Raw genomic sequence first — 21693 nt, 5'->3', positions numbered from 1 at the left:
TGTGAAGGGACCAGAATAATAATGAGGATTTTTAGAAATAAGAAAAGAAATTCATTCAAGGTTAACAGAATGAATTAATGACCCAACTACATGCATACACACACCCTAAAATTATTCTTGCCCATATTGTCAGGATAAATAGGCAAAACAAACAAATGGAAACATGCCAGAAGATATTTTTAAACTACAGACATCGAAAAAAGAGCTGTGGACATGTAGTATTTGCTTGGAAGGGCCTTCTTTAGATCTGTTTATTGAAGTTATTATTTAAGCAAAGTAAGAACTGCAGACAAAAATAAGTATATTGAAGATGAAACAAAAAAAGTAAAAATTAGTATTAAATTACATCAATAGAGCCTCTTTAGTAACTTTAATACTTCTTTTATCTCTAAATCGTTCCACATTCAATTTATTGCAAACATTTCATACCAAAAAAAGTTAGCTCTAATTTTGACACTATAATATAAATTATTAATAACTAGCACTATACTATATAAAAGCACAATGAAGAACATCTTATTGAAATAAAAAGGCAATATTTTATTGGGGAATATGTCTAACAAACAAATTTTTTTCACTCTCTGTATCTACATACAATGATATTTTTATAGGCTAATTTCTAAACAAATGCATATTTTCAAGAAATGATGACAGTAAACCATGTTCTGTTCAGTAATACTATTATACACATACCATACAGGTTAATTTACAGCAGATACTAGTTTGTCAAGCTTTGAAAGGCAAAATGCTAAATTGTGAGTTCAGTATGGTCCAGCTAGTTGTTTTTCCTTGCCTTGGAGAATCTGGTGGCATGCACTGTTGAGAGACCACCTTGTTGCCAGTTCTGTTCTCATCACAGTTGAATCCACTATAATAGAATGTTGATCCTTAAGATGCAAGGCCTAGCAAAAAGCCTCCCACAAATCCACTGGATATCACAATGTTCTGTTTGATAAATTCTGTTGCCTGAAATATAAAGTTTAAACAAAAATACTCTTAATTATTGAATCCAGAACTAAGTAACGTTTTCAGCTATTTTCACCAATTCAATAAACACTCAATAAAAATTCCTGAGCACCTACTACTGCAGGTGCCAAACACTACGCAAGACACCAAACTGGAGGAGCCTTGAGCCCATAGCCAGTCCCACTAAGCTCCATGACTACTGAGTTAATTGGTATACAGTCAGCAACGATCTCACAGGTAAAAAGTAAATCTACCTATAGGGCAGACATAAATGTCCATTCAACAAGTTATTAACAGATTAAATATATTCCTACAGCAGGAACAATGATATTTATGATTGGCCAGTTAAAAAAAAAAAAAAGTTTAAGATAAAAAAAAATTGTACTTAACATCACCTTGATAAAATGTTCAATCAAATAAAATCATGAGGAAGCAATCAGACAAAGCCAGACAATAGGATATTTTACAAAACAATTGGCATAGGTGCTTCAAAAATGTTAGTATGTGAAAGATAAGGAAATTTTTTTTAAATGAGGGAATTGTAAGACTTCAGAGACATGACAACCAAAATACAATATATAATTCTAACTTGAAAAAAAAAGCTATGAAAGATACTTTGTGGAAAAATTTGCATATGGACTTCAGATTAGAAAATATTACTGGCTCGTATCAAATTTCTTGGGTAATACTGGTATAGGTAGTCAGGGAGAAGAACATCCCTATCCTTAGGAGATATGTGCTGAAGTATTTAGGATGAAGAGTTGTGATGTCTTAAATGGTTCAAGAAAATATAAAAGTGTAAATCACACACAGACACACACACAGACACACACACACACAGAGCAAATGTGGCAAATGTCATTTGGTGACTAGGTAAAGGGTATCTGGGTATCTTTCAACTTTTCAATTGGTTTGAAACTTCTCAAACTAAAAAAAAAAATGGAGGGACATAAGAGGATAAAACAAAGGCAAGGGAGAAGATATTAAATTCTAAACAGTACAAGAAGAAAATAGATAAAATATACTTAAAAAGTTAATAAAACTAAAATAACAATTAATAAAATAAAACATTTTAAAAGTATTGCATCTCAAGAAAACAAATGGGGAGTTTTCCTTTTACTACACTTTTTATGCACACATAAATTTTTTTTTTTTTATGCACACATAAATATTTGGTAAAAGCACAAAAATTCTGAAAGAATAATGTTAACAGTTTTTAAAAGGGGGTTCAGGGGATGGTGACTTGAACAGGGGATTCTATGCTTACCTCCAAAAAAGGGGGGAAAAAAAAAGACTGATCTAAATGGTGGCTTGACCCCAAACTTTACTTAATACTGTAGATATATGACCCAAGCCACAATTTTTGAAAAGACAATCCTTAGCCACATTTTTTGCTGAGACCCCCGGGAAAAAAAAAGAAAAAAGAAAAAGAAACACAAAATGTACACTGCCTTACTTCTTCAATTATATTGTTGATTTCAGGTGCTGCTTTATTTGCTCGTTTCTTAATTTGTCTTTTTGCTTTGTTTACATCTTTTTCAACTCTCTTCCAGTCGATTTGCACATAGCCACTGTGACTGGCAATCTGAAAAAATGTAATAAAAATGATAAATTTGAAACCAACTAGGTAGGTCGCTATCCAATCTATTACCCAGGAATTTATTAAATTAGATTTCAAGAAATCTATGAAGCTTATAGGTAAGAAGTCAGTTTTATTTGCTAATTAATTCATTGAACAGATACTGAGTGCCTATTCTGGGCCAAACACTAAACCAGCCACCAGCCCCTTGTTCTCTAGACAGAACAAATGAGACACAAGAACACACCCTCACAGAGCTTTGAGTCTGGTAGGGAAACATAAACATTTAATTACTTAGATGTGACAAACACCACGCTAAATGCAGTATATGATGGGAAAATATTCCAAAAGTTGCACTATAACTGTACTATAAGTCTGTCATACTTTTTAGAATAGGGAATTAGCTAAGAAGATACAAAGGCTATCTAAAGAATACAGCTAATTTTTTTAACATTTTTTATTATGAAATATATATACAAAAAAGATAAATTTCAAAGTACATTTTAACAAGTATTTTTAGAAAAAATTTTAAAATATGGTATGAGTTACAGTTCATCCACATCAAGTATTTCCTTTTAGCTGCTCTAAGATGCTGGAGACTAAAAATAAATCAACATAATGATTCAGCAAACATACTCATTTGCTAAATCCTATCTTCTCTCTTACAGCTGCTCCTTCTCCTTTGATCCTTTTCCCAATCCATTCTAACTTCTTTATGTCATAAAGGGATACTGACATTATGGGGTAGGGGGATGAAACTAGTTGATGTTCTTGGAGAGAATGGTAACTCTGGGTTTCAGGGCTTACTGGAACATCTGGAGGTTATACGTTACACATTTCTGAAAAATAAACTTAGCAAGTGAGACTTCTACAAAGACTCAGATAGAGACCTGGGTATTCTTCAGGGTTTACAGGAATACTGTTGGTTGGGGCTTGGAATACCATGGCAATTGTAATATCTAGCTGAACCTTGTATTAAGAGTAACCTCCAGAATAGCCTCTTGACTCCATGTGAAATCTCTTGGCCATTGATACCTTATTTTATTACATTTCTTTTCCCCCCTTTTGGTCAGGTATGCATGGTTGATCCCATGGTGCCAGGGTGAGACTCAGCCCTGGGAGTCATGTCCCATACCGTCAGGGACACTTATACCCTGGACGTGAAGTAGTGGGGAAGGTAATGATTTCACTTACAGAATTTGGCTTAAAGAGAAAGAGGCCATATCTGAGCAATAAAAGAGGTTCCCTGGAGGTAACTTTTAGGCTTAAGCCTATAGGTAGGTTTAGCTCCTCCATTTCAGTTATAAGTTTCATAGGAGCAAGCTTCAAACTCAAGGGCTTGGCCTATAACTTGGGAGTCCCTAATGTCTGAGAAAGTATCAGGGATTCCCCAGGTGGGAAAGTTTAATAGTTTCGTATTTTTTCTCCAGTCCTTCAAAGAAATGTGCAAATACTTTTTAATTATCTGACCCAAATCCCTAGAACATATCTAAGTATTCCATTAAGCTATAAAGGACTACAAGATCTCATTCCCAATTCTAAGCTCCATATGTTTAGGTTGTTTAACTGAACTGGCCAGATAAGTTAGAATGTGTGCTAACTATTTAGTTTTTAACTATAAGATGATAAAAATTTAGCTTTTAGATAAAATAAACTTCTCTTCCATTGGTCCCATACAGTGCGTGAAGTTCTAAAATAAGATTATATCTCCTTTACCTTAGTCCCAACCAAATCAGCTTTGTTCTTATCTCTAATTGAAGCTTGATCTCTTTTTTGGCTTCTTTAACAGTTAATTAAAGCTAATTTTTAAAGTGCCTTTCAATTAAGCACATGTTTAATTATAAGGGATCGGAAGTAATCAGTTATTAGGTGACTAAAGAAAACTAAAGAAGCTTGATAAAGGGTCTTCACTAACTCTGACTCTACTTACACCAAGAACACTTTCTGATATTTGCTTTTAAAAGTGGAATCTAAAAGAAATGATGTGGCAAACGTATGCTCTTTCACAAGTTTCATGGCATAAATCCTTTTAATAAAACTATAGCTAAATACCTACTAACCTTAAGGAAAACTCTCATGTGGTACTGAAACACTGCAAAATATGAATGGGAACAATAGCATGTGTATAAGCAAGCAAGTACAGCAAGTTAGCACCCCCAAACAATAAAATGAAAATTAAAAAATAAAGAATCATGAGTAGTAAACAATTAAACCACATATACTACTATAATCACTTGTATGAAGCTTATGCTTTCTTTGTAGTCTTTTAATGTATCACTTCAATTTTCAACCACATGGAAAATACTTCAAATAATAAAAATATCTGATTTTATATAACTAGTTTAACTGTGAATCATAGTTTCAGTTTTCCCGGTGAATGACACCATAGAAGAATTTATTTAGCTGTATTTCTTACTATATTTATCTACAATCACTTCAAACACCAGCCTCAGCAAAACAGAGAGATGAACAAATCAAGTGAAAGCTTTTGCTTTTGCTAAATCTCATCTTCCTCAATTCAAAGCGTGCTAGATGTACAAAGAGTTTATGTATGAATAAGGCTTATTTTTTTGTTTAGAAGAAACCAAAAATATTATCTATGTCACCAATCATGAGCAATCTCCAATCCTAATTCTAATTTTCAAGACTTAACACTTCAAATTACCAAGTTTTTTAAAAACTTAATCCTCATGCCATGAGTTATACTGGTGATGAAGTAAACAAAAAACCTTAACTATGTTACCAGAGTGACCACTTATCTCCCCACCATTTCCAGCAAATGAATAAAGGGAATCACTTAATGAGACGGATTTAAAAAATTCTGACACATGGTAGTGGCCAAGATGGCGGCTTAGCGAGGTGTGAGACTTAGTTCGTTCTCCAAAACAGATACTAAATACCCAGGAATAGTACAGAAAAACTCCTGGGGCCACGTCAGTGAATGGACACACAGCGTACCCTAGTCTGGACCAGTTGGACAGGCTGCGAGTCCCCCACAAAACTGTGAGTTCCCCAAGCCGAGGCAGCAGGCGCCCCTCCTGCACAGGCTGCTTGCCAGAGGGGAAAGGAAAGGGAGTTTACCACCACCAGGGCTGAGCGTAACTAAGCTTCAATTGTGGAATTAATTCACAAATTCTGACTACTAAAAATAGGACCCCAGCTCAGTTGAACCTGGTCAAAGCAGAGGGTGCTGATTTTAGCCCCAGCACCGAGGGGACAAGGCTGACGGAAAAAGAAACAAGAAAAAAAGAAATAGAGGTATTTTTGGATTGGATAGCACATAATACCTAAAAGCATCTGGGCTCTGAAGAAAAGGAGAGGGCACATAGTATCTGAAGGTACCCAAAGCAACATATCAACTTACACTGTTGATTGGTAAACCTGAGGAACAGGGGTCCTGCTCTGAGAAGGATTTTTCTTTTCCTTTTTTTTTTTTTTTTTTTTTGTGGTTATGTTTCTACAAAGGCTGGACTGCCTTTGGATACAGCAGCAGGTGTTCTCAGGCTGCAAGTGCCCCAGGCATAGGAGGAAACAAGCTTCCTGGAGACCTTGTCTGGAGCCTGTGCCTTCCCCAGGAGAGGGGTGGGGCCCAGCTCAGGTGGATAACCTTTCTCAAGGAATTCAGACCCCAGAGTTTGGAAATTTGAAGCAATTAAAGCCAACCTACAACCTCTCCTCTGTCTCCACCATGCCCCCAGCAGGGAGAGTCTGCTGAAGTTAAAGGTACCGCATCACCTTAGGCTGGTGCATCCCGCAGGCAGACAAGTGCCACATACTGGGCAGGACAGGAAAATCACAGAGTCCAGAGATTTCATAGGAAAGTCTTTCAACCTGCTGGGTCTCAACCACAGGGAAAACTGATGCAGGTGACTCTTTCCTCCTGGAGGTCAGTTTTGTCTGGGAAAATCTGGCTGGGGTCTATAATACCTAAGCAGACCCTCCTAAGGGTAGAGGGGAAAAGGCAGCATATAGGCAGGGTGAGAAACAAGAACTGAAAAATTCTGCTCTGTTAAACATAACTAAGCTACTGATCAAGAATAAGCTGAACTGAACGCCAAACAGCAGATAAACACCCAAGTCATCCAGCAAGAAAATCCTAGGTAAAAGAAGCAAAAATAATCTCCTAAATAACCTAATTAAGGTAATCAAATGCCTAGACACCAGCAAAAAATAACGATTCACACTAGGAAAATTGAAGATATGGCCTGGTCAAAGGAACAAACCAACAATTCAAATGAGATACAGGAGTTGAAACAATTAATTCAGAACATTCGAACAGACATGGAAAACCTCATCAAAAATCAAATCAAAGAATTGAGGGAGGATATAAAGAACACAAGGAATGAACAAAAAGAAATTGAAAGTGTGAAAAACAAATCACAGAAGTCATGGGAAGGAAAGGCACAGCAGAAGAGATTAAAAAAACAATGGAAACCTACAATGTCAGATTTCAAGAGGAAGAAGATAGGATTAGTGAACTGGAGGATGGAACATCTGAATTTCGACAAGAAAATGAAAATATAGGGAAAAGAACAGAAAAATATGAGCAGGTACTCAGGGAAGTGAATGACAACATGAAGCACACGAATATACGTGTTGTGGGTGTCCCAGAAGGAGAAGAGAAGGGAAAAGGAGGTGAAAAACTAATGGGGGGGATTATTACTGAAAATTTCCCAACTCTTATGAAAGACTTAAAATTAGAGATCCAAGAAGTGCAGCGTACCCCAAACAGAACAGATCCAAAGAGACATACTCCAAGACACTTACTAATCAGAATGTCAGATGGCAAAGAGAAAGAGAGAATCTTGAAAGCAGCAAGAGAAAAGCAATCCATCACATACAAGGGAAGTCCAATAAGACAATGCATAGATTTCTCAGCAGAAACCATGGAGGCAAGAAGACAGTGGGATGACATATTTAAATTACTAAAACAGAAAAACTACCAACCAAGAATTTTGCGTGCAACAAAATTGTCCTTCAAAAATGAGGGAGAAATTAAAACATTTTCAGACAAAAAATCACTGAGAGAATTTGTGACCAAGAGACCGGCTCTGCAAGAAATACTAAAGGGAGCACTAGAGATAGACACGAAAAGACAGGAGAGAGAGGTGTGGAGAAGAGTATAGAAAAGAAGACTATGAGTAAAGGTAAAAAGAAGGAAAATTAGATATGACATATAAAATTCAAAAGGAAAAATGGTGGAAGAAAGTATTACCCATACAGTAATAACACTAAATGTTAATGGATTAAACTCCGCAATCAAAAGACATAGACTGGCAGAATGGATTAAAAAACAGGACCCATCTATATGCTCTTTCTATTCAAAGAACATGAGGACAAGGACAAAAACGGACATCTGCACACCAATGGTTATAGCAGCATTATTTACACCTGCAAAGAGATGGAAACAGCCAAAATGTCCATCAACAGATGAGTGGCTAAACAAATTGTGGTATATACATACCATGGAATATTATGCAGCCGTAAGACAGAATAAAGTTATGAAGTATGTAACAACATGGATGGACTTTAAGGACATTATGCTGAGTGAGACTAGCCAGAAACAAAAGGACAAATACTGCATGCTCTCACTGATATGAACTGACATCAGTGAATAAACCTGGAGAATTTCACTGGTAATAGGAGCCATCAGGAGATAGAAATAGGGTAAGATATTGGATAACTGGAGCTGAAGGGATACAGATTGTGCAACAGGACTGATTGCAAAATCTCAGAAATGCACAGCACAACATACCTAACTATAATACAATTATGTTAAAGCATTGAATGAAGCTGAATGTGAGAATGATAAAGGGAGGAGGACTGGGGGCACAAATGAAATCAGAAAGAAAGATAGACGATAAAGATCGAGATGGTATAATCTAGGAATGCCTAGAGTGTATAATGATAGTGACTAAATGTACAAATTTAAAAAATGTTTTTGCATGAGGAAGAACAGAAGAATGTCATTACTGCAGGGTGTTGAAAATTGATAGTAATTAATATTTAAAAATTTTAACTTACGTGTGAGATTAAAGCAAAACATGTTTATTTGGTATAGATTTATATTTTGACTAATACAACTCCTAATATAACTTATGTAGATAGTTGGTTGAACATCTTAAGTACATGGAACTTTGGGTAGGACATGAGATTTTGTTGGTTTGTCCAGGTGATGCCCTGATGAATCCCAGAGTGATTTGATCAGTGAGTGGAAAAGTATTTGTAAAGTCTCCTTCGGGGAATGGTGAGAACGGGGGAAATCTCAACTTCCCCAAGTTGAATTACTGATATTCTCACAAGCAGTGTGGACAACCAAAGCTATAGGCTGAGCCTCCAGTCTTGGGGTTTGTTCACACGAAACTTAACCCCACAGGGGATAGGTCAAGCCTACTTAAAATTAGGCCTAAGGGTCACCCTCAAGAGAACCTCTTTTGTTGCTCAGATGTGGCCTCTCTCTCCAGCCAACACAGCAAGCAAACTCACCACCCTCCCCTTGTCTATGTGGGACATGACTCCCAGGGGTGTGGATCTTCCTGGCAGCGTGGGACAGAAATCCCAGAATGAGCTGGGATTTGGCATCAAGAAATTGAGAAAAACTCTAGAATGAGCTGAGACCCAGCATCAAGGGATTGAGAGGACCTTCTCGACCAAAAGGGGGAAGACTGAAATGAAACAAAGTGTCAATGGCTGAGAGATTCCAAACAGAGTCGAGAGGTTATCCTGGAAGTTATTCTTATGCATTAAAGAGATATCACCTTGTTATTCAAGATGTAATGGAGAGGTTGGTGGTAACTGCTTGAAAATGTGGAGCTGTGTTCCAGTAACCATGTTTCTTGAAGACGTTTGTATAATGATATAGCTTTCACAATGTGACTGTGTGATTGTGAAAACCTTGTGTCTGATGCTCCTTTTATCTACCTTATCAACAGATGAGTAAAACATATGGAATAAAGATAAATAATAGGGGGAACAAATGTTAAAATAAATTTAGACTGAAATGCAGGTGATCAGTGAGGGGGAGGGGTGGGGGTTATGGTATCTGTTCTAGTTTGCTAGCTGCCAGAATGCAATATACCAGAAATGGAATGGCTTTTAAAAAGGGGAATTTAATGAGTTGCTAGTTTATAGTTCTAACGCCGAAAATGTCCCAATCAAAACAAGTCTATAGAAACATCCAATTTAAGGCATCCGGGGAAAGATACCTTGGTTCAAGAAGGCCAATGAAGTTCAGGGTTTCTCTCTCAAGTGAGAAAGCACATGGCGAACACAGTCAGGGCTTCTCTCTCAGCTGGAAGGGCACATGGTGAATACAGCGTCATCTGCTAGCATTCTCTCCTGGCTTCCGGTTTCATGAAGCTCCCCGGGAAGGGTTTTCCTTCTTCATCTCCAAAGGTCACTGGCTGGTAGACTCTGCTTTGTGGTGATGCAGCATTCTCTGCTCTCTCTGAATCTCTTTCATTCTCCAAAATATTTCCTCTTTTATAGGACTCCAATAAACCAATCAAGATCCACCCAAATGGGTGGAGACATGTCGTCCCCTAATCCAGTTTAACAACCACTCTTGACTAAATCCCATCATCCAGGGAGATGATCTGATTACAGTTTCAAACATACAGTATTGAATAGAGATTATTCTACCTTTATGAAATATTTTGATTAAAACATGGCTTTTCTAGGGGGCATACTTCCTTTTAAACCAGCACAGTATGTATGAACTTTTTTCTGTTTTATTTCTTTTTCTGAATAGATGCAAATGTTCCAAGAAATGATCAGGATGATGAATATGCAACTATGTGATGATACTGTATATTACTGATTATATATGTAGAATGGAATGATCAAAAGTTAGAATGTTTGTGTTTGTTTGGTGTTTTTTTGGTATTTTAAAAAAAATTTTTAAAAGATGTAATGGAGACGCTGGAGGGAACTGCCTGAAAATGTAGAGCTGTGTCCCAGTAGCCATGTTTCTTGAAGATGATTGTTTAATGATATAGCTTTTGCAATGTGACTGTGGTATTGTGTAAACCTTGTGTCTGATGCTCCTTTTATCTCCCTCGTCAACAGACAAGTAAAATAAATGGAATAAAAATAAATAATAAGGGGAACAAATGTTAAAATAAATTTAGAATGAAATGCTAGTGACCAATGAAAGAGAGGGGTAAGGGGTATGGTATGTATGAATTTTTTCTGTCTTTTTATTTCTTTTCCTGAATTTATGCAAATTTTCTAAGAAATCATGATGATGAATATGCAAGTATGTGATGATATTATGAATCATTGATTATACATGTAGAACGGAATGATCATAATAAAAGAAAATTTTTAAAAAAGGAATAAAAAAAAATTCTCACAAACAGCATTCTATACACTGTACATAAAAATATTTTTACATAGCCATTTGTCACTGAAAACTAAATCTGGGGTTATCTCAGATAAAGGTTTTGTATAGCTTAAAGAACCATATATGCTTTTGGGTAAAATTTCAAAGAGTTACAGGGAAAATAAAAAACTCAAGATGCTGAATACATTAATGCCTCTCTTGCTTCCTCTTCCCTGATGCCTCCAAGCAGGCAGTGTGATGCGTCTCCACTCTCTCAGCACCATGTACACCTTCCCTCCCCAGGATTGACCATACCATTATAGATGTTTGTCAATACCTGTATCTCCCAGTGGATTATGAATCTCTATATCTCCAGAGTCCAGAGTGGTACCAAGCAAATTAATAAATGAGTGAACAAAGACTGTGAATAAAGTCTGCATCCGCATTTAACCAAAAAAGTTCAAATAATAACTTTCAGCAACAAGATGGCAGAGCTAGATTATTTCAAAGAATTTGATGCTAAAAGGCCCTATCATGTCTACTTGTGAGAGGGTCATCTACGTCTGATAACTGAGGTGGCTCACTATCCTTGAACAAATTTCCTTGAGAAGTTCACTGCTATCTTATCTTGGAGGCAAATCTGGTGAAACTGAAGGGTAAGAATAGTGCCTTATTCTTAAACATGAGCAGACAACAAGGATCATTAGACATGGAGGAAAGTCTTTACCATGTAAAAGAGAAACCAAAACAAACAAGTAGGGGAAAACAAAGGCAAAATAAATAAAATTAAATTAAGACTTTTTTTTCTTGAGGTAAAGACACTTGGCAAAGAGGTTAAGAGACTTGGTAGGAAGAATTTTAAAAATAAATAAATAAAATTAGATCATTATGTACTCAGAGAGATTTAAAAAGATAATCCACAACTGAAAGAGCTCCCAATGGCCAAAGCTGGAAAAATTTTAGCAAGGAAATAAAATATGACAGTATAACCCAAAGTGTAAAATAAATAGCCATGAGTCCAAACTGATATAAATAAGTTATTCAATAAATTAGTAAATGGTGAAGACACAAATCCCCCTCACAGAATTCCAAATAACTTATGTAGACATTCCACCCTCAACGAGGCGGAACCATTATCCCACTCCTTAAGTATGGGCTACGCATGGTGACTTCCTTCCAAAGAATACAGTATGGAAAGGGTAAAACAAGTGGTGGATACTTTCATTTGGGCTGGTGGGAACGTTATTGATGCAATCTTTCCAGAAGGCTACTTGACAATCAAAAGGCTTAAATAACTAAATTTACTTTGTCTCAGATGAGTGTGCAAAGATGTATGTAATAGCTGCTCATTGCAGTGTTGTTTATAAAATGGAAAAAATAAACAGCACAGATGAACATTTTGTGTACGTGCTAAAAACTCTATGCAAGAAAGACCATTTGGATCACCACCTGGCCTGCATTCCACTAAAGAAATCACTTCAAATTAGCATCTGGTGATTAAGGACAACCTTCAGCTTCTGTCACTCTGTGAGAACCTTCTATCCTCAATTCAAATTAGAGAACACATTTCACCTATAGCTCTTTCATGAGCATCCCCACTCTATAGACAGGCAATTTAAAGAGTTTTCAAAGATGCTAGTGCTCCAGTAAATGATATATTTCTAAAGGTCTTATTGAGGGGATTTTGTCTTCTATCCATGGCACTGGCTGAAGCTATGGATTGGGGGTAGGGGAGTGAGGGCCAAGTCACACATTAAAAAAAAGATACTGCATCCATGAGGGAAAACAAGGAATAAGATGCTATAAGTAACAATGCAAGAAGATTAAAAAAAAAAGGTTTGTAGAAATCTAAAATACAGCAAAAATGAAAAACTTCATATGAGGGTTAGAAGATAAAGTTGAAGAAATCTCCCAAGAAGTAGACTAAAAAGACAGAAATGGGAAACAGGAAAGAATAGATAAGAAAAATAACAGACCAGTCTAAGATATCCATAACAGGAACAACAGAAAGAAAAATGAGAAAAAACAAGAGGGGAAAATCAATGACTAAATAAATACAAAAAGAATTCCCCCAAACAAAAAGCCACATGTCTCCAATTTGAACGAGCCCACTGAGTTTCCAACACAATGGATGAAAATAGGCCCACGGCAAGGCACATCTCTGTGAGCAATCAAAATGCTGGGGGCAAATAGAAAATTCCATAAGCATTTAATGGAGGGGTTAAAAATATATTACATAGAAAGGTTCAGAAATTAGAATTAAGACTTTTTAACAGCAACACTGGAAGTGAGAAGACACTGGAGCAATATCTAGACCCAGCTAAACTATCAATCAAATGTGAGGGTAAAGCGAAGAAATCTTCAGACATAGTCCTAAAACTACACCTTCTATGCTCACTTTCCTAGGACGTTACATGAAAATACGTTTCACCCAAACGAGAGAATACTTCAAGAAGACATAATGATACAGGAAACAACACAAGACAGAAATAAAGAAAATGCCTACCAACCCTAGAAATCAAGCAGAACAGAGGACTCTGGGCTGAAGTATGTCAAGATTAAAATGAAACCTATTTAATACATATGAGCACACTGAGAAGAGAGACAACTGGTAGAAATTTAAGAATTGAATTATTGCTACATACATAAAATATGAAGTCAACTGTAACATAAGATAATTATTAACTTCATGAAAACAAAGAGTTGTGACAGGGTAAATACAGAATAATCACAGTATACTACATGGCTGTGTTAAATAACACAGTCATAGTAACCTAAGCCAGGGGTCAGCAAACTACAGCCTGCAGTCCTATTGCCTGTTTACATTAAAAACATTTTACTGACTTCCGGAGAAGATGGCGGCTTAGTAAGACGCGCGGGTCTTATTTCCTCCTCCAGAAAAGCAACTAAAGAAACAGAAACAATACAAAACAGCTCCCGGAGTCACGACAGAGACCAAAAAAGACAGCGTACCCCATTCTGGAACGGCTGAACGGGTAGGGAGAATCCACTGCTGTGAGATACCCGAGGGGTGCACGTTTTCCCGGCTGGGGTGGCTGGCGTCTGGGGTCCCCTCCACGCACGTGGCTCCCCGGTCTGACTGGGAACATTGGATAGTGGGGCCCTCCCATCACGCTTGGCGTCTCGGGCCAGCTGGGCAATTTGGACCGGCACTCTCCCAAGCCACGGCCAGCGGCCCCCGCCTCCACGCGCGGTTTCCCGGGCGACTGCCCCGCAGACAAACGACCGCCACGAGCGCCACCTACTGGGCAGGAAAAGAAAAACAGAGCCCAGAGATTCCACAGAAAAACCTTTCAACCAGCTGGGTCCCACACCCAGGGAGATCTGATCAAATGCCCAGACACCAGCAGAAAATAATGGATGGCGCTCGGAAAATTGAAGATATGGCCCAATCAAAGGAACAAACCAATAGTTCAAATGAGATACAGGAGCTGAGACAACTAATGCTGAATATATGAACAGAAATGGAAAAACTCTTCAAAAACCAAATCAATAAATTGAGGGAGGACATGAAGAAGATATGGGCTGAACAAAAAGAAGAAATAGAAAATCTGAAAAAACAAATCACAGAACTTGTGGGAGTGAAGGACAAAGAAGAAAAAATGGAAAAAACAATGGATACCTACAATGGTAGATCTAAAGAGACAGAAGCTACAATTAGTGAACTGGAGGATGGAACAACTGAATTCCAAAAAGAAACAGAAACTATAGGGAAAAGAATGGAAAAACTTGAGCAGGGAATCAGGGAACTGAATGACAATATGAAGCGCACAAATATACGTGTTGTGGGTGTCCCAGAAGGAGAAGAGAAGGGAAAAGGAGGAGAAAAACTAATGGAAGAAATTATCACTGAAAATTTCCCAACTCTTATGAAAGACCTAAATATACAGATCCAAGAAGTGCAGCGCACCCCAAAGAGAATAGACCCAAATAGGCGTTCTCCAAGACATTTACTAGTTAGAATGTCAGAGGTCAAAGAGAAAGAGAGGATCTTGAAAGCAGCAAGAGAAAAACAATCTGTCACATACAAGGGAAACCCAATAAGACTATGTGTAGATTTCTCAGCAGAAACCATGGAAGCTAGAAGACAGTGGGATGATATATTTAAATCACTAAAGGAGAAAAACTGCCAACCAAGACTCCTATATCCAGCAAAATTGTCCTTCAAAAATGAAGGAGAAATTAAAACATTTATAGACAAAAAGTCACTGAGAGAATTTGTGACCAAGAGACCAGCTCTGCAAGAAATACTAAAGGGAGCACTAGAGTCAGATACGAAAAGACAGAAGAGAGAGGTATGGAGTAAAGTGTAGAAAGAAGGAAAATCAGATATGATATATATAATACAAAAGCCAAAATGGTAGAGGAAAATATTATCCAAACAGTAATAACACTAAAAGTTAATGGACTGAATTTCCCAATCAAAAGACATAGAATGGCAGAATGGATTCAGCTTTAAGACAAGATAAACTTATGAACCATGTAATAACATGGATGGACCTAGAGAATATTATGCTGAGTGAATCCAGCCAAAAACTAAAGGACAAATACTGTATGGTCCCACTGATGTGAACGGACATTCGAGAATAAACTTGAAATATGTCATTGGTAACAGAGTTCAGCAGGAGTTAGAAACAGGGTAAGACAATGGGTAATTGAAGCTGAAGGGATACAGACTGTGCAACAGGACTAGATACAAAAACTCAAAAATGGACAGCACAATAATACCTAATTGTAAAGTAATCATGTTAAAACACTGAATGAAGCTGCATCTGAGCTATAAAAAAAAAAAAAAAAAAAAAAAAAAAAAAAAAAATTTTACTGGAACACAGCAATGTCTATTTATTTATTTACATATTGTCTATGGCTGCTTTCATGGTACAATGGTAAAGGCTGAGTAGTTTTGACAGATATCATACGTTTTGAAAGCCTAAAATATTTACTATCTGTCTTTTAAGAAAAAGTCTGCTGACCCCTGATCTAAATATTAGGTAACAGAATTCCACTTCCAGTATGTCAGAGTACACTACCAATTATTATTCTCAAGTTCAAAGTACTATTTTGATGGTTTGCCATTACATCAACCTAATCGTTCCAGTTTACCCTCTAGCCGCTCCTATGAGATAAAGTACCCTAAGTCCCTCTAAGCCCCCACTCCTTGGTGTTCAGAGTCCCCTGTCTAGTTTAACAGGGGCACCAAATTCAAACAGACACCCACCAATCACATGCTTGATTGTCCACCTGCTAATTTTAAGTAGGTTTGACCTATCCCCTGTGGGGTTAAATTTCATGTGAACAAACCCCAAGACTGGGGGCTCAGCCTATAGCTTTGGCTGTCAACACTGCTTGAGAAAATATCAATAATTCAACTTGGGGAAGTTGAGATTTCCCCCATTCTCACCATTCCCCGAAGAAGACTTTACAAATACTTTTCCACTCACTGATCAAATCACTCTGGGATTCATCAGGGCATCACCTGGACAAACCAACAAAATCTCATGTCCTACCCAAAGTTCCATGTACTTAAGATGTTCAACCAACTATCTACATAAGTTATATTAGGAGATGTACTAGTCAAAATATAAATCCGTACCAAATAAACATGTTTTGATTTAGTCTCACACATAAGGTGAAATTTTAAAATATTAATTACCATCTATTTTCAGCACACTGCAGTAATGACATTCTCCTGTTCTTCCTCATGCAAAAACATTTTTTAAATTTGTACATTTAGTCACTATCATTATACACTCTAGGCATTCCTAGATTATACCATCTCAATCTTTATTGTCTATCTTTCTTTGTTATTTCATTTAAAAAGCAAGCAGATTTTGAGGGGGAGTTGAAGCTTGTAGGAAGAGACCAATATAAGATGTGTTGTCCATTTTCATAGTTGTATCCTAAGGGCAAGATGCAGTCACAGGATGGCTAAACTTCCCATAGAAAACCCACCATATTTCTGGCCTGAAGAAGCAGAACTATAACTCCAGAAAACAGAGATTCAGAGAAAGGAAGCCCCAAATTCTCTATGTAAACTCCACCCAAGTCTCTGGATCACCCCTGAACCACATATAATGGGGCAGAACTGAGCATTTTGCATCTATGGCAAAAAAGAAATGAACTGAGACTTGAGCTGATACTCACAACAGGTAAAACATTAGTTTGCAAACTGAGTTTAGCCAAGATAACTACCTGCTATAATTAAAATATCAACATTCTTCAGAGGAATACGAATCTCTACAACATAATACTTCCAACGTCAAGGCTAGAATCCAAAGTTACTAGATATAGAATAAACAAGAAAAATGTGACCTGTTTTCAAGAGAAAAGAAAAGCAATAGATGCCATCCCTGAGACAACTCAGACATTCAACTTAAGCAGCTATTACAACTATGCTTAATATGGTAAAGGAAAATGTCCTTGTAATCAATGAAAAGATAGGAAATCTCACTAGGAAAATGGAAAATATAAAAAGAACCAAATGCAAATCCTAGAACTGGAAAATACCACATCTGAAATAAATTTACAGGATAAGTTTAATGGTAAAAGGTAAACGACAGAGAAAAGAGCCAGTGAACTTGAAACTAGAGGGACAGAAATTACACAACCTGGAAAAAAAACTGAAAACCAAATGAATAAGACCTAGAGAACATTATTAAAAAGACAATATACATGTGATTTGAATCATAATCAGAAGGAGAGAAAGAACAGGGCAGAAAAAAATATTTGAAGAAATAATGGCCAAAACCTTCCCAAATGTGATTAAAAGACATAAGTCTATACATTTAAGACCAGTCAGGTAATGACCTAACCAATTATGAAATAACAACACTAGGATGACTCAGCGGGGCAGAAAGCATGCATACATATATTGGGGGGGAGGGAGTTATGCAAGGAGAGCAGAACAGTTCAATGATAGCTAAATTTTTACATTCCAAAATGGAAAGCCAATAGTAATACCTAAATCTGAAAAATCAAGAAGTGTCCAATTACTTTATTCTAGGAACAGGATACAAATAAGAATTAAATAAAGTTTAAATGGTTGCTAAGGGAGGGGAAAATGAAGGTGGTGAGGGATTACTCTACAATAAATCTTGTACAAGTATCTGACCCTTTGAATTATGTGCATGTGTAACTCAAAAAAAAAAACAAAAAACAAATTTACAAGATTTATGTACTACTGTCTATTTTAAGACAGAAGTATAATAACATTTACTGAAAAACACCTAATATTGAGTTACTGGAAAATTTTAAGAGTCAGAATGAATTAGTATGTACTTTATTCTTGTAATGGAATACCATCCCATAATAAAAAGTGACTACTGATTTATGCAAAATATTAATACTAATAATAATAGGGTGGTATATGGGAAAAATACACCTAATGCAAACTATGGACTATAGTTAACAGTAATATTTTAATATATAATAGACTATTGACCATATAAAGAAATTCTACAAATCTAGATTATAACTCTATGAGTTTGCTTATTATAATTAGTTCCTATCAGTGAAATCAAACCATATTTGTCCTTTTATTGTCTCTACTCAGACACCCTGCATGTTAAGCAGCCATTAGATGTCCAAAAGCATTAGGGTTTGCCAGATCCTCAGGGCCAAGGTAGGTTTCAGTGTTATTTTTTGTTTTTAAATTTACTGACAAATCTTCACACACATATAGTCTATCCCTCAGTGTTCCTTTACTCTTCTAAGTTCTCACTTACACTTTATATTTGGCTACTGAAGAGTCTGTCCTTAACCTGCAAGTTCAGTGATGCAGTTAAAAAGATGATTTTAAAATGATTTTAAAATTTCATTCACCATTTTTATTTGCTTTCATTAAAAGTATTGCTCTGGAAACAGTGGGCTAAAAGGTCAGAAATGGAAGCTGCCTTTTGAAATAGATAAGAAAGTGTGCAAAAATTCGTACAATATTGATAATTAAAGGATCATGTTTATTGTAACAAAAATGGCATAACCTAAAATGTCTAATAAAATGGAACTGACTAAATTTAAAAAAATTAATATGTACTTAAAATGTAATTAAATAAAGGTAACAAAAACATTGAAGTGGGCCTAAAGAATATTAGCTACTAGCCTAAAAGCCATTTGATATTCTATTTCATAGTTCTACTTCCTTCCGAGTTTTCAAGTCAAGTCATGTTTGTGGAAAAAAAGTGGTGCCTGTGTTCTTCTGCCTGAATGAACTCAAAGAATATGTGGGCTAGGTAGGCACAAAGAAGTAGGAGGTGTCTAGGGCAAAATATGTGGATTTGTTTTGTTTTGTTTTTTTAATATTTCTATTGACAGAGCTTCACACACATACACTCCATACATGGTGTACAATCAATGGCTCACAATATCATCACATAGTTGTGTATTCATCACCATGATCATTTTTTAGAACATTTTTATCACTCCAGAAAAAGAAATAAAAAGAAAAAACTCATACATACCATAACCCTTACCCCTCCCTCTCATTGACCACTAGTATTTCATCTACCCATTTTACCCTTTGTCCCCCCTATTAATTATTTATTCAAAACGTGGATTTGAATGGTGCATAATGAATTCTGAAAAACTGGGAAGCAGAGTGGATTAAAATGTACAATTCTCTAGTCTTTGAACATTTTAGGAAACTCCACTTTAGTCCAGTACCCTTTTGTGCTAAACAGAAATGACAATTGAGTTTTCAAAATAGCAACAGAATTAAATATGTTCTTGAGTCCATATAATCCCAAGCCCAAATCAGCTTAAATAAAATTCTCTTCTGTACAAATGCTGGTGTATTCATCAAAAGGACAACGTTTAGATGTTAATCATACTCCTTTTTACCTCCTACCATAATAGGCAATTAGTCCCAATTATGTCAGCAACAGAAAAAAATATATTTTAAAAATGCTTTTTAGTAAACAACTCAAATTTCGTGCTGAACAAATATGAATCCAGTCCCTTTGTACTTAAGGTGACTACATTGATTATTATACAATAAATGGAATTAGGTAAAGTCAGATTTTGGTTGCTATGATCATCAATCATATTTTAAATCTGGCCCAACCTACAGTTCTCCACATCTTTAAAACTGTTGCTAACGTTCATTCCCAGATATTTTCAATTTTTGGACTTACTATATTTGATCCTCAGAAACTGATACTTTTGGAAAAATATATGCCAAACACACATGAATGCCAGATAACATCCTGATAAACATCCTCTTACAGGCAAAGCATTTTTAGACCTTATATTTAGAGGAACTGAACAAAACTAAAATTTAAAATCCACCTGCCTCAGAAATAGTATTATGGATGATTTTTTTAAACCCAATTTTCTAGTTTCTATATTATTATGGCTCCCTTGTTTAAAAAAAAAAAATGGTTAGAAATTGCTAACAACAGTTTCCTCTGGGGAAGAAATCTGCATGGCTAGGAAATAAAGGAAGGAAAAATACCTTTTGAATTTTATATGCTCTGTGTGCATGCAAATTTTAAATATATGCTTACAATGGTCAGGATGAATAAATTACATTATTATATCGGTGAAATGTTTATTTTGCTAGGGGCATGCTTTAAGAGAAATTGTGGTAATAAAATAATGAGGCACTTACAAATTTTAATAGTTGTAGTTTTAACAGCTGAAATCTATATTCAGATTAAAGAACTTAGAAGTATTTAAATGGTTATCTTTCATGACAGATGCTATCTTTCAAAATTCATTGTAGTTTTTACATGAATTGATGTCTAAATGAAAACTTCCATCTTCTAGTAAAATGCACAGGAATAAAATGGCTAAATTCCCAACAGCTACCTATGTAAGCAGAAGCAAGTAATTAAATCTCTGACATACCTGAAGAAGAAGAAAGCCACCACCTACTGCAGTTGCTGCAAGTTTTCCAACTTTCTGGAACAAAAATCCCGCACACCTTTAATGAAAGAAATGGCAAAAGATGAGAAAAAATAAATCATGTACTAAACCCTTCATTCTCTTCTACTGTTCACAGCTAAAACAAATCTTAAAATCTTACCATTTCTTTTCATCATGTCCCTCACCTACTCAGAAACTCTCAATGTGTCTTTCAGTTATATAAGCTAGTTAAAAAATGCACAATTGGATTAGAGCTAGAGGTGAAGCCAAGATGGTGGCTTAGCAAGGTGTGGTATTTAGTTCATCCTCCAGAGCAACTAATAAATAGCCAGAAACAGCACAGAACAACTGCTGGGGACACATCAGTGACTGGACATAGCGTACCCCAGTCTGGACCAACTGGACCAAATGCGAGCCACCCATGAACCGTGAGTACCCCAAGCCAAAGCAGCAAGTGCCCCTGCCACACAGGTTGCTTCCCATAAGGAAAAGGAAAGAGACTTGACTGCAGCAGGGGCTGAGCACAACCAAACACCAATTGCAGAATTAACAAATTCTGACTACTAAAAATAAGCCCCCAGCTCAGCTGAACCTTGAGTAAAAGCAGAGGTCGCTGGTTATTGCCCCGGCGCAGAGGGGACAGGGCTAAGGGAAAAAGAAAAAAGAAAAAACACATTTTTTTGGATCTGAAAAGGTCTCAGCCCTGCAGGAAAGGAGGGGGCACACAGGACCTAGAGATAGACTGAGTAATGTTCCAACCTAAGCTCTTGATTGGCAAACCTAAGGAACAGGGTCCTGCTCTGAAAAGTATTTTTATTTTTCTCCTTTGTGGCTGTGTTTCTATGGATTGATTACTCTTGGGATACAGCTACAAGGCTTCTCAGGTTCCAAAGCCCCAGGCATAGGCAGAAACAGGCTTCTTAAGAGCTTGTCTGGAGCCTGT

General features: G+C 36.5%; 1 protein-coding gene across 1 annotated transcript in view; it reads right to left on the bottom strand.

The window, feature by feature from the left end:
- Positions 1-217: 217 nt before the first annotated feature.
- Positions 218-21693, bottom strand: part of FUNDC1 (FUN14 domain containing 1) — a 32994-nt gene continuing 11518 nt past the window's right edge. Inside the window, exons 3-5 of the mRNA XM_077144827.1 lie at positions 20733-20808; positions 2423-2551; positions 218-966 (exon numbers count right to left, since the gene is read on the bottom strand). Coding sequence (XP_077000942.1) covers positions 889-966; positions 2423-2551; positions 20733-20808 — 283 coding nt within the window. The 3' untranslated portion in view covers positions 218-888. The remainder of the gene's footprint in view (positions 967-2422; positions 2552-20732; positions 20809-21693) is intronic.

Source organism: Tamandua tetradactyla, chromosome X, assembly GCF_023851605.1.
Source record: "Tamandua tetradactyla isolate mTamTet1 chromosome X, mTamTet1.pri, whole genome shotgun sequence".
NCBI classification, from domain to species: domain Eukaryota; kingdom Metazoa; phylum Chordata; class Mammalia; order Pilosa; family Myrmecophagidae; genus Tamandua; species Tamandua tetradactyla.
Note: the sequence above shows the minus strand (reverse complement) of the source record. Positions and strands in the feature narration are given on the sequence as shown.